This window comes from Gadus chalcogrammus, chromosome 10 (genome assembly GCF_026213295.1).
Source record: "Gadus chalcogrammus isolate NIFS_2021 chromosome 10, NIFS_Gcha_1.0, whole genome shotgun sequence".
Classification (NCBI taxonomy): Eukaryota; Metazoa; Chordata; class Actinopteri; order Gadiformes; family Gadidae; genus Gadus; species Gadus chalcogrammus.
The window spans coordinates 12,379,064-12,392,860 of record NC_079421.1 but is presented as its reverse complement, the minus strand read 5'-3'; the positions used below and the strand labels follow the sequence as shown (position 1 = coordinate 12,392,860).

Genomic DNA, 13,797 nt, shown 5'->3' with positions numbered 1-13,797 from the left:
ATCACATATTTTAGGATCAGGCCACAGCCCAAGGACTAGCTCCAGACTGCCATGCAGAGGCAGATTTCAGCATGGTGAAACATAACTTTTGGGTCAAAGGGTGAATTATCCATCCAGTTTAATTTAAAATAAAATAAATGCTGTTGTAATTCTAGTGGGAGAAAGAAGCATCACTTTGTGTGAAGGTGTCTGTGTGTGTTTCCTTGAATGAACTGTATTTCATCACAAACTTAGGAGATGAGGGTTGGTAGGACAAACTCCTGAGGCAGTACCGTAGTTCAGATCTATCACAGAACTAGACCACCAGATCCATTATGAGACAAAAGCATCAGATCAAACATAGAACTAAACAATCACATTTTTCATAGCACAGACCATCATATAGTATATCATAGAACTAGATCATAAGAACATAGAACTAGACCATCAGAACATAGAACTAGACCATCAGATGTAACGTTTGAACAAAAGTACAAGATTGAGGGATGTAATGTTTCACTGTACATTCATATTTTCCAATTGATCCTTCAAGGACTCTAACAGTTAGGCAACATCTTTAAAGCTTGCATGTCGGTAATAATGGGTAAGAAATAACTTATTTCCAACGTTGTAAAAAAAAAGGTATTTTACAGATTAAATACAACACAATGGGAGCTCAAATCTATTCACGCTAAAGCAATTTCTGTCAACGGTTAAGGTCAGCACAGACTGTGAATAGGAGGATTCAAAGTCTGAATCCTCCTATTCTCCACAGATGATACCCGTCACCTCCCTGGTTACCATGGTTACTGGCCTTGTCTCCACCTGCAGCATTTATTTTTTTTATTGTCCGACCAGCGAAGACTTACTTCTGCAGAATAAAGCACAGGCCCATGTCAAATAGGTTGATAAAGAATAGCAATTGTAACCGTTTTCGAATATAACATTTGATGTTGTGAAATGGTGCTGGAAGGCTCTGTTCCACTTTAACTGAGACTAGAGTGACTGAGATCTGCTTCAGACAGTGTGTGTGTGTGTGTGTGTGTGTGTGTGTGTGTGTGTGTGTGTGTGTGTGTGTGTGTGTGTGTGTGTGTGTGTGGGGGGGGATGCGTGCGTGCATGTTTGTGTGTGGGTGTGTGATAATGCTAAGAATCTCCGCATATTCAAAATAGATTGCTTAACAAGATAAGACGATGAGTGTGTAATATAATAAAAAAGGGCAAAAATAATTCATCCTCTAAATTAGATTGATTTAATCTAATCTTCTTTTACATAATGGGTTCATAATTGACCCCAATCTCCTTAGATTACCGGCCCTTTTAAAAATGAATCAGTCTTCAGTGTTTCTACTTCATGGGTTTTTTCCTCTGGCTTCATAAGTGAATCAACATTGTCTGCTGTTCCCATCAATGTATTATGAGAAAGGGTTTCCCACTTTGCTTCAAGCAATGTCAATTCAATATTAAATAAAAGTTGCAAGCAGCATGGGTGTGTGTGGGGGGGGGGGGGGGGGCTTCAATACTTGACTTGCTTGCCTCTGACATGTGCTTCTGTTTTCGTGTCACACAACATTGAACTATACTGCCATCTTCTGGTAGAAAACATGTAAACATCCACGCATACAAGTATATGATTATCAAACAGAACAAAGAAGAACAATGTCACTGTCAATTATTGCGTTTTACGGAAACAACAGACACCACGTCTCAAACCCAATACAAAAATAAGTACCATATTTGTTGAAATGTATTTGTTGTCTGCTCGAAGATGCATACGTTCACGTAATGATAACGCTTCCTGGTTCTCTGACCAATCAGGGTGAATGTTGATGATCAGCTGTGTCCAATGAATGGCACAGCACGAAGTGGGCGTTCCCCGAAAGAGCACCTCCAGTCCCTACGTCCATGTACTGTGGAGTTTGACCACACTCGGGGCTAGTTGTTTCACAGTATGTTCCCAAAGTGAAAGGGTTGAATGAGGCGGACCGCTGAATAACAAAGTTGGACCTCGCTAGAAGCTCATTGTGTCGACTTAGCCCAAGCCGGTGTGCTGATCGGTAAGGCGAGCGTGCCCCTGCTCCACACTTTGTTATTCATACAGGCTAGCTTTAGCACAACGCATACTATATAAGGCTTAGTTTCCTATTTTTCTGCCGTTCGTTATTCTATTCATCCACCTCATTGGGACACTTACATAAGTGTTATTCAAAACGAGCTCACTTTAGTTGTACATGTGTTGTTACATGTTTCTAGACTTTTGTACAGTCTGTAAAAACACACATTGTGTTTTGCATGACCACTTCGTTTATATCGATGTCCTTGAAACCTTTGGTCTGTGAGCCACGCGCATGGGGATTCCCTTCACGGACGCCGTGTACGTCACCATTCCCCAGCACCAATGCAAGCCACCGATTAACATTGTCACGGTCTTAATATAGCTTAAACTGATGTGGAGATCCAACGGCTGTGGACAAGGGAAAAGCCCCTAAATGTATATTTAGTGTTGCATAAAGCCCTAACAGTCTTGTATATCACACCTTAGAGCATGGAGGACAGAATGTACATCTAAGGTAAACATCATTGTGGTTGTCCTGGTGTCAAGGTGGTAAGCAGCAAAGTGCAGTCATGTAAGCTGCTGTAAGATAATGGTTACATAATTGATGATGTTGACCTGAAATCATTAACGTTTTGATGATTTTTTTCCTCACCAGACATGGAACCGTCCCCGCCCGACGGCCTCAATTCCCCGAACTTTGGCTTATCCTCCTCATCCTCCTCTTCATCGCCAGCCCCCGCCAGATCATCCAGCCCGGGCTCGCCCCCCAACCCCCGGCCGAGGGCGGCCACATTGACCGGTCCGCCCCCCCGCTCCCCTCCGCTGTCCGCCGGCCCCACCTCTCGGACCTCGCCCATTCTCTCCCCCCCGTCTCGGTCCCTCTCCACTCCCTCCGTGTCCCCTCTGCGCCAGCCCTCCCGGAGCCTGTCTCAGCTGGGCCGGTCTCAGCTCAATGCAGCCTCTCCTGGGGCCCCGGCCTCGAAGGGGAGCCCGGCCTTCGAGGGGGGCCCGGCCTTTACTGGGAGCCCGGCCTTTTCTGGGAGCCCGGCCTTTAAGGGGGGCCCGGCCTCTACGGGGAGCCCAGCCTTTGGGGCCTCGTCTGGGCCTCCTGGAGCATCTCCCTCACGCACAGCCTCCAACTCGGAACCAGGTGAGGAACATGTTATCTAGCACGCGCACACACGCACACACACACAAACCCACACATGTTGGTACCAATCCACATCCACCTCTTGCTCAAAATATTTGCAAACGAGAAACTTTCTTCTTCTAGTTAACCCATTTCAATGCAGAGCCCTGGTTGATATTTTAGTCTCGATAGTCTTGTGGCTTGAGTGTTCAACTCACCAGGAAGGTTCTGGGTTTGATCCCAAATGCCCCTGTAGGCACTGTTGAGCAAAAAGCGAAGCCCATACCTCCCCATTGATTATCTGTATTTGAATTCACTAAAAGACACTGTTTATAAAGAACACTACTAAATGGCTAAAGCAGTAAAAAGCACTATTCATCATGTAAGGACACAACAAGACCCAGGTTGCAGACTTGCTGACTGAAGATTTCCACCTGTATGCTGGAAATCTTTCCCCAGCCTCCTCATGTTTCACTGACCAAAGAAGATGAAACAGAGTTTAGACGGAGCTCTGAGGCATGCTGGAAAAGCCTGTCCTGCGTTGTTGCATCTCTGGCACCAACAGTGACTTTGTTTTCCTGCAAAATATAGAGTATTTGTTGGAAATGTGAAACTTAAAGCTCTTTTGCCTTTAAATTGACAAAATCTTGTGTGTGTGGGCTTTATACATCTCAAGGAAAGTGAGGGCTGTAATGAAATAAAGTCGATTTGTAGTGAGTTTACACAGACTCATAGGGGTGGGATTATAGTCGGGATAAGTTGCGAAGTTGTGTGTGTGCTCTCACGTATTGGCATGAGCATGTCTGTCTAAAGGGGTCTTGTATGACAGTAGCATGACTGTTTGCTTTGCTAAACGATGATTGACTTTAGGGCTCAGTGTGAGCGATGGGATATGAAAGCAGTTTTGACATGAATCAACCATTTTGTATCAGTTTGCTATGAGGTTGGCTTGGGATCTTTCTGGTAGATGTGAACGTCACCAATTTAACATTAACAGCCAAACTGTATTCACATAAAAATCGAATCACAAATCTCATATAACTGACATGAAGATGAACATTGATAGACAGTTGAAATAAATTAATTTAGGTTGGCAAAACATCTTTCATCCAATTTTCCAACAGCAATGTTAAAGCACAGCTCATGCACTTTACATACATGACAAGACACAATGTAGTCATCAACAACGACCATATAGCTCTTAAATGATGGAGCTTTGTAAATTGTCAAGTTTTTTTTCCAAGAGATTTTAGGAGGGCTGGGTCCTGGCTCTGCACATGCTCAGTGGAGAGCATGTGCAGAGCACCAGTGTGTGTGTGTGTGTGTGTGTGTGTGTGTGTGTGTGTGTGTGTGTGTGTGTGTGTGTGTGTGTGTGTGTGTGTGTGTGTGTGTGTGTGTGTGTGTGTGTGTGTGTGTGTGTGTGTGTGTGTGTGTGTGTGTGTGTGTGTGTGTGTGGTTGAGAATTGGGATACAGGCTTTTTTGTTCAATATTTTCAAATGTGTTACAGAAAGTGGTTTACAAATGGGTTACAATTAACATCCGACCATACATGTTCAGTCTATAACATCCTCATTCATCTTTGTGACCTGTGGCTGCGTATTTCGCGCTCTTTCCACAAACATCATAAAGTACGTCATGAGTGTGTGTTTGTCCCTCCTTCCAGAGGAGCCAGAGGAGCTGCTCAGCCTGGAGGAGCTGCAGGAGAGGGCCAGGTCTGGGGACGCGGGGGCTCAGTGCAGGGTAACAGCCAACAAATGCCTCCTCTTCTTCACATCATGTGTACAATGTAGACTGCAGTGGAAACCACTGCCATGGGTCAACCTTGACCCTCTGTGTAACAGAACAAAGGGCTGCAACTAACGATTACTTTCGTCTACGATTCATCTCACCATTATTTATTTATTTTTCAATTTAATTAGGAAGATCAATAACCAAAAAGATAATAGATTATAACAATAGTGCTGTTGGCTGACTAATCGTTGCATCCCAGAACAAACTGCATGCTAACGACACAAGGCTATGAGTCAGCTCAGTCTGCACAATGCCTTTGAGAGCTAAGTGTGTGTGTCGTGTTTGCGTGTACGTGTGTGTGTGTGTGTGTGTGTGTGTGTGTGTGTGTGTGTGTGTGTGTGTGTGTGTGTGTGTGTGTGTGTGTGTGTGTGTGTGTGTGTGTGTGTGTGTACACGTGCATGTGTACACGTGCGTGTGCATGTGCGCGTGTGTGTGTGTGTGTGTGCGCGTGTGTGTCCCAGATGGGCCGCTACTTCCTGCTGCTGGCAGAGGAGAAGGACGAGGAGCTCAACAGCTGCCGGGCGGTGACCTGGCTGGTCCAGGCGGCCAAACAGGGCCGCAAGGACGCCGTCAAGCAGCTGCAGCGATGCCTGGCCTCCAGGAAAGGTAATCCCCTGGTGGTCCTACTTCTGACACAGTCGCCTGTGCAAAGACAGTTCTCCTTTTGACCCCCAGGAGATAATTATATTCATCCTTAGGTGGCTAGGACGGTAGGAAGGTAGGAAGGTAGCACTCTATGGCAAGGTCACATATCGTACGTCTCAATGTCTTGTCAAAGACATTTGGGTCGGGGAGGTAAACTCATCGCAGAATGTACTTTATTGTGTATGAATTGAAACCAAATTGACATGGAGGGATTGCCACGTTAATATTTGACTTGACACAGATGAAGGGCGACATCAATGTTTGTATTATCTTCTAAGACTGTCGGGATGAAGATAAATTGCCTCATCTTCCAAACTGACTGTCTGTCTGTCTGTCTGTGCGTGTGTCTGTCTGTGTGTCTGTCTGTCCGTCTGCGTGCGTTCCTCAGGCATCACATCGGAGAACTACGAGGAGGTGAAAAAGCTGTGCACGGAGACCCGCTTCGAGAGGGGCGTGAGGAAGGCGGCCCTGCTCATGTACTGGAAGCTGAACCCGGAGAAGAAGAAGGAGGTGGCGGTGTCAGAGCTCCTGGAGAACGTGGAGAAGGTCCACACACAACCAGGTACCGCCGCCACGAGAACAGAGTCCGCCGCTCCTCTGAGGACCAGAACCATCGCTCTGATTCAAGATGTTTCACAAAGTGCAGTGGAATCGTTGTTTTCCATCATTCCCGCCACAAAATAAAAATCCCATTAATTACTTAATTAAATAAATGGCAAATTAAAGAAAGATGTTAGACCAGGGATCTGTCAGAAGTAACTAGAGACCACTTAGTCAGAGGAAGCTGGATGACGTACGATTGCCTGTCTGGCGTTAACCAACCTAGCAACAGGTGCCTGCAGTGACCACATGCGGTTGGATTCGGGTCACCCATGCAAACAACCTCCAGGAACACATTTACAGGTTTTTTGCATAGTCTACGTGACGACAACCTACTAGCCAGGCGTCGTTCTTGCATTGCAAGGCATGCAAAAACAAATGTATTGAACTCTATTGGGCAAGTGTGTTGAAGGTGTGTTCACAATGTCCAACCAAGGCCAGCCATTCTTAATTGTCACAAAATATGATTTTTGCATTTGATAGAACGATGATCAAATAGCTAACCTAAGCTTGGACGTGGCCACAACTGTGCGTCCACGTGTTGCCAGGTAGCGACCTGGTTGCCATGGCAACAGATGACGTTAATGAAGGGTTCTCTTGCTACAGGGGAGCCCGCCTCTCCAGGCCCTCTCTCCAGCTCGGCACAGAAGCAACGGAGAGTTCTGGAATCCCTGGTCAAGAGCGAAAGTGGGTTCCATTGTACAAGCAAAGCTTTGATTGTCTTAATTAGTGCACTTATCTTTGTAAGCCGCATGCATATTCCGGGCTAATGTTAACTACCATTTTTTCATTGTATGTTCGTATGCATAAGGCATGATTTTAAATGTTACTAGATAAAAGTTAGTGTATTCCCACATGAAGGCAGTTGTAGTCCATCGTAGTAGTGTATCCTAAGGTCCTCTGTGTCTAACCCCCCCCCCCCCCCCCCCCCACCTCTAGCTTCCCCTCAGGTGGGTTTGGACGACTTTGTGGAGATGACCAAGAAGTACGCACAGGGCATCGCTCCGTCAGCCGTCCTGGCCGGGGCAGGAGGAGACGATGATGATGACGATGATGAGGCTGTGAAGAACCCAGACGATCTTCCTCTGCACCAGAAGGTACGCTGCGTCTGTCAGCTATTAGTCCGACAAATCAGACCGGGACCTGGAAGCGGGTAACGGCAGTAGTAAACTGTAAAAGCAAAGTGTCAAAAGGTTTCAAATCAGGCCATGTTTAGAAATAAACATAATATTCCCTCCAATATTCCTCCATTTGCGCAAACGAGTTTCTCCTGGCTAGAGTATCTTCGTTAACGAAACAGGAAACAAGGTCAAGCTCCTTCCTGCGGAGGCCCTGTGCCGCCTCCCCCTAGAAGTGCTGCTACAACATAGTAGGACTGCTCCGAGATAAGTCCCCTGTTGGTTCCAGACCGCAGTACCCCATCCCTTCTACTCATTCATAACACATTGATGATTCACAGCGAGTGTGGAGGAACACTGAAAGAAGCCTAATGTCGCCCGAGAAGAAAAGTTGAATTCAATTCAATTGTATAGCCCTTAATCATATGTGCAATCTCAAAGGGGCTTAACAGGCCATATATACTGTATATATGACACCCCCATGACCCTACCCCCCCAGAGGGCAAGAACAAACTCCCTTAATCAGAAAGGACGAAATCTTGAGAAGGAACACCGAGTGGGGGAGTGCAACGGGTGCCATAATGGACATATATATCCATGTTGTTTGTTCACCGCACCCTTTCCTCGACACCCATAGGTGCTCAAGTTCCCGCTGCACGCGCTGCTGGAGATCAAGGAGACGCTGATCGACTGGGCGTCGCGCGCGGGCATGCAGTGGCTGAGCGCCCTCATCCCCACGCACCACGTCAACGCCCTGGTCTTCTTCTTCATCATCTCCAACCTCACCATCGACTTCTTCGTCTTCCTCATCCCGCTGCTCGTCTTCTACTTGGGCCTGTTCTCCATGGTCATCTGCACGCTGCGCGTCTTCCAGGTCAGGCTCCGAGGGGTTGGGGTTCAGAGGCAGGGTGGGGGCTGGTGAATGGCTGTATTGTTTTTCGTCATTATTTGTTGAGGTTAAACGTTGATCTAACTTTTTGGTGCAAAACGGGAAACCATCCTTTGTATATCAACATATTCTAAAATACTATTATACATATACTATTAATATTATCATTATTATATAATAATTCGCACTAAATAATACTATTACTACTTTTATTACTATTACTATTAATTGAACAACGACTTTGTCATTAAAGAGCACCTATTATGCTTTTTCGACTTATGACCTATAAACGTTGTTATAATGATTTATAGTCATGTTTAACCATACTTAAGTGTCAAATAATGACGTACATGCATTCAGACGTATTCCCTGCTGACTGTCTGGGGTGGCTGTGCAGAGCGCTAAACACTAGGGACGCCGGTCGCGGTTCACTTGTTCAAATATCCGGGATTTATCTACGTAGAACAATCCGGATTTTCCATGTATGGTAATGCTGCAATATGCTCTTCCGGAAGGTAACCAATCACAACGGAGTGGGGTTGGCAGGAGGGGGGCGAGGGGGCGGAGAAGGACGAAGCCGAGTGTTGTCAGAGAATGCTGAAAGCGCCCAGATGAGAGGAAGAGTTTCCTGAAAATCTGCATAGTTTTTTGTGCTGTGATTCGTGTCAGGTTGCTCTTTAGGCGTCATGCATCAAGAAATTAAGACCAGAAAAGTAGGAGATCTTTAAGGTAGGAATTAGGTATCTTTCTCTAGGAGGCCTACAGGTGGCCACCAAACCCAGTGCCTTTCAGTTGGGAGTCTGATCGTCTTAGCCCCAACGCTAACCTGCGCAGGGGATCTCTAAACACGGAACTTGTTTCCCCTCCAGAACTCAAAGGCGTGGGAGAACTTCCGGGCGCTGACGGACCTGCTGGCCCACTTCGAGCCCGGTCTGGACGTGGAGCAGGCAGAGACCAACTTCGGCTGGACCCACCTGGAGCCCTATCTGTAAGCACCCACACACAACCCCCCCCCCCCTCCCCACAGCCCTGGTTCACACATTCAGAGCAGTCCTCCTCCACCTCACCTCGGCACAATGATACACAACGAGCCTGATGTTCAGTCTGATTCAGTGCAAGAGCAGGTAAGTTTGTGTTCTGGTCATAGCTCAAATCGAGCAGGAAGATGGATGAGTAATATGCAAGTCACAGTGGTGAAAGGCTCTACTCCTTTTTCTTCTGCACAGCAACTTCCTGCTGTCGGTGGTGTTCGTGCTGTTCTCCTTCCCCGTGGCCGACAAGACGTGGATCCCCTGCTCGGAGCTGGCCACCGTGGCCCTCTTCTTCACCGTCACCTCCTTCCTCAGCCTGCAGGCCTCCGCCCAGCTCTTCGCCCGCCGCGCCCTGCTCACCCAGGTCCTCTCGGGCGCCTGCTCCCTGCTCCCCCTCCTCCCCGACTCCCTGGGGCCCCTGCGGGGCCTGGGGGCCACCCTGGTGTCCGTGCCCCTGGGCGGCGTGCTGGCCCTGAACCTGGGCCTGCCCTGCCTCCTCCACGGGCACCTGGTCTACCTGCTGTTCCGCATGGCCCAGCTGCGGGGCTTCCGGGGCACCTACCTGTGCCTGGTGCCCTACCTGGTGTGCTTCACCTGGTGCGAGCTCGGCCTGGCCTTCCTGCTCGACTCCAGCGCCATCGGGCTGGTCCGCTCCTGCGTGGGCTACCTGCTCTTCCTGTTCGCGCTGCCCGTGCTGTCGCTGGGCCTGGCCGCCATGGCGCTGGCGCAGCTGCTGCGCTTCTTCCTGGCGCTGGAGCTGGCCAAGATGGCGGTGACGCTGGCAGCGTGCGCCGTGCCCGTGGCGCTGCGGCTGTGGACCCGCTTCAGCCTGAGCCCCGCCGCGCTGTGGCGCTCGCTGTCGGGGAGCAGCGTGGTGAAGCTGGTGCTGGTGTGGCTGAGCGCCCTGCTGCTCTTCTGCTGGCTGTACGTGTACCGCTCCGAGGGCGCCAAGGTGTACAACTCCACGCTCACCTGGCACGAGTACGGCGGCCTGTGCGGGCCGGCCGCCTGGAAGGAGGCCAACATGGCGCGCACGCAGGTCCTGTGCTCCCACCTGGAGGGCCACCGGGTCACCTGGACGGGCCGCTTCCGGTACGCCCGCGTCACCGACATCGAGAACGGCGCGCAGTCCGTCGTCAACATGCTGCCGGGGCTCGTGGGCGACTGGGTGCGCTGTCTGTACGGCGAGGCGTACCCGCCGTGCGCCGCGGGGGCCCCCGGCGACGCGCCGCGGCCCCTCCCCGCCGGGGACCCCCTCTGCAAGCTGAAGAGGCTGGCCAAGCACGAGTGCCACGTGAAGCGCTTCGACCGCTACAAGTTCGAGGTGACCATGGGCATGCCGCTGGAGCGCGTGGCGCGCAACGGCTCGCTGGTGGAGGACGAGGACTCCAAGGACATCGTGCTGCGCGCCAGCAGCGAGTTCGGCCCCCTGCTGCTGCACCTGGAGGCCGGCAGCCTGCTGGAGTTCAGCACCGTGCTGGAGGGCCGGCTGGGCTCCAAGTGGCCCGTGTTCGAGCTGAAGGCGGTGCACTGCATGTCGTGCGGCGACGCGCCCCTCCCCTCGGGCCGCCGCCGCCGCCAGTTCAAGATCGAGCAGGACTGGCGGCGGTCGGTGCAGCGCGCGCTGCAGTTCGCCTTCGACTTCTTCTTCAGCCCCTCGCTCAGCGCGCGGCTGGTGCAGCCCGACCCCGAGGCCGAGGGGGGGGTCGCCGTCGTGGCGCCGCTGAGCTAGGAGGGCCGGGGCTGGGCTAGGAGGGCCCGGCGCTCGGGCCAAGAGTAGCGCTGCGCTAACAGAGCTAGCGCTGCGCTAACAGAGCTAGCGCCATGATAGGAGGGCTAGCGCTATGCTAACAGAGCTAGCGCCTAGCCAAGAGGGCTATCGTGTAGCTTCCAGGATTTGCCCGTACGAGGGCTCCTGGTTCTCATCATTCGAGCTGGTCATACATTTCCACAATGTTGTTGTTGTTGTTGTTGTTTTGGGAGGTCGATTCAAGTTAGGGATGAACAACGGATATCGTTTTTTCACTGCTGCCACCATCTCAGACTCATTTAATCACATTTGTAATCGCATTTTCATCCAAGTATCCATTCCATTGAAACTGCTTTTAGAAGCACATTTGGATATGTGTATTCAGTGGAGCATGATTCTCAGTTATAATCAGTTTATCTCCGTTATATACAGCGCTAGAGACACTGCTTATTTTCATTGCCTTTGAAAATTGAATTACCTGCTATAGTAACCGACAAATGATGTAGCTATCGTGACTTCTGTTAGGCATATTCTGCAATACCTTGTTTGTACCCAGTACTGGAACGAGATCAGATACTAGAATCGGTATCAATGCAACATTTTGCAGTAAGCAATGTAGCAAGTGTGCTTATCAATCAATCGTACTGGTAATCCAGTATACTGGGAAGAAATTAAAACAATTGAGAATTTGGTGTGTGGGTTTACAGGTAGGAATACGCATACATTAAGGTAAAGAAAACAAAATGATGCACGCTTATGTTTTCTAATATAGATTTTAAAGAATTCATATGATACTTTATGAAGAACAAGAGAAATATTTGAAGATTATTGTGCCATTTTGTGTGTGTGTGTGTGTGTGTGTGTGTGTGTGTGTGTGTGTGTGTGTGTGTGTGTGTGTGAGAATGCAGAAGTGTCTTATTTTGAGTGTAAATTCTTAGATTAAATTAATATTTACTTTGAGTAACGAGACACTACTTTAGCAGGCGCTCATGCCTTAAACTCATGTTTCAAGTAACCACTCTTAAATATGTACATGACCATGCCATTTTGTTACTTATGTATAATAATTACAGATAATGTACCAATAATACATTGTGGCATTTAAAACTATTGTGTATAGATTTATACCCCATGTGTATGTACATTTTTCGGCTGCTTCTGACATTTTATGGGCAAGTCGCTCAGAAAGGCCAACAGTATTTTATGCGAATGGGGCACGTGTGTGTGTGTGTGACACGTGATCCAACACAGGCCTGGTTAGGTCACAGTCCATGGCTTTAAAATCTAAATGAACGTCTCCCTTCGATTTCAAGTTAAAAAAATATTTTTATCCGTTTAGGTTTTTTCCTCGTGGTTACATTTCGAATGAAAATGTTATTTCTTGGGCGATGGAGGTCAATTCGAAAGTGCCTTTTATAAAACACCAAATAATTGAAGTACATCGTAAAATAATGAGTCGAAAGTTGATTTTACATGTATATTTTGAATTATTTAAACACATGAAACTATCACTGTGGCGTTTTGAGGTAAACAAGGTAATTCATGACTTTAAAGTGGCAATCTCAAAGATTACCTTCTTTAAGAACTGGGTTTAAGCATCGACCCCCAGTTCTTAACATCATTATACTGTAAATACAATCAGGTTATACGGTCAATTACCATTGTGTTACCTCATTCAGAAATAGATAGTGATTTAGCAGACAATTAATCTTCCAGATTGCCACTTTCATCGTCGACATCGAGACCGTTCTCCTGCCTAAATATAGATTCATGAAGTGATGTACCATGCTGCAGAGAGTGTGCTGGCGCTCAACCTATTTCACCCTCCATCTCTGCTGTGCAGGGCTTCCAGAAGCGTGCGCATGTAGGTTTTTCAGGTCAGGATGTTCTCACTGTATTCCTTCACTGTGACCAATAAATATGGCAATCTGTCTTCTCTGCTTTTCTTCATGAAAACTCTTTAAAAGTGGATCGAACATGAAGTAAAGGTATCGACTTAAATATGAGCTCAGTATTTGTTAGAGGGTGGAATACAGAGGCAAAGATAAAGGTCAAAGGTTACTGACCTAAACACACACCTACTTCTCTATTCCTTCCTGTAGGATACTTTCCATTTATGTACAGAATGACGGGAACTTGGTTGTTTGTCCACCTGGATGGATGTATTAAAATAGCTAAGTCACACATGTAATTTACAAATCATAAAATGACCATATGTCCTCAGAGATCTACTCTGACCTCTTTAGATCCCTCCCATTACTTTGTCAAAAATCGTGTTTAAGACAGTTAAAAAATGTAAGGAGGAGGGGACGGGAGGACACAATTTCAATTGTGAATTTAGACGGCAGTTTTGGTCCGCATCTACCGTTACTTATCTGAAGGGGTTCACATCACTCACCTGCAGCTGACATGAGGATGGTCGATGCGGACTGTTCAGGTTGTTTGTAGGTGGACACTCTCCAAACAACCATAGCCAACTTGTTTGTCACAAACGCTGACTTGTTTTTTCAGTGACAACTGGAATCTCTCAATCAATCGTTATTGTTATTCCATGACGTCAGTTCCTTCATCGTGTTGCGTCTATTGGCCACATTCAGATCCACTTATACTGAGTATTTATCTCTAAACGTATTAATCTCTCTAAGTGGGCTAGCCACTGTTGCACCTACGGCAACATGTCATTGATTGGGCGTTAAGGTGCAATGACTGTGGGATGACAATAGATGGTGCTAGAGAGCATAGAACCAGGGGATACAGACATTTTCATGGCATTAGGCCTACAAGTATTATAGATGCCACTCAATTCTAT

The 13,797-nt window shown here is 47.8% G+C and overlaps 1 protein-coding gene across 1 annotated transcript; it reads left to right on the top strand.

Moving 5' to 3' along the window:
• Window positions 1-1,896: 1,896 nt before the first annotated feature.
• wfs1b (Wolfram syndrome 1b (wolframin)) lies at window positions 1,897-13,478 on the top strand. The gene is made up of 10 exons (XM_056600904.1): window positions 1,897-2,035; window positions 2,690-3,184; window positions 4,828-4,904; window positions 5,417-5,561; window positions 5,989-6,162; window positions 6,807-6,887; window positions 7,140-7,297; window positions 7,956-8,192; window positions 9,077-9,195; window positions 9,434-13,478. The coding sequence occupies exons 2-10, from the start codon at window positions 2,692-2,694 to the stop codon at window positions 10,968-10,970; spliced, it is 3,021 nt and encodes a 1,006-aa protein (XP_056456879.1). The 5' UTR covers window positions 1,897-2,035; window positions 2,690-2,691; the 3' UTR covers window positions 10,971-13,478.
• The last annotated feature ends 319 nt before the right edge of the window (window positions 13,479-13,797 follow it).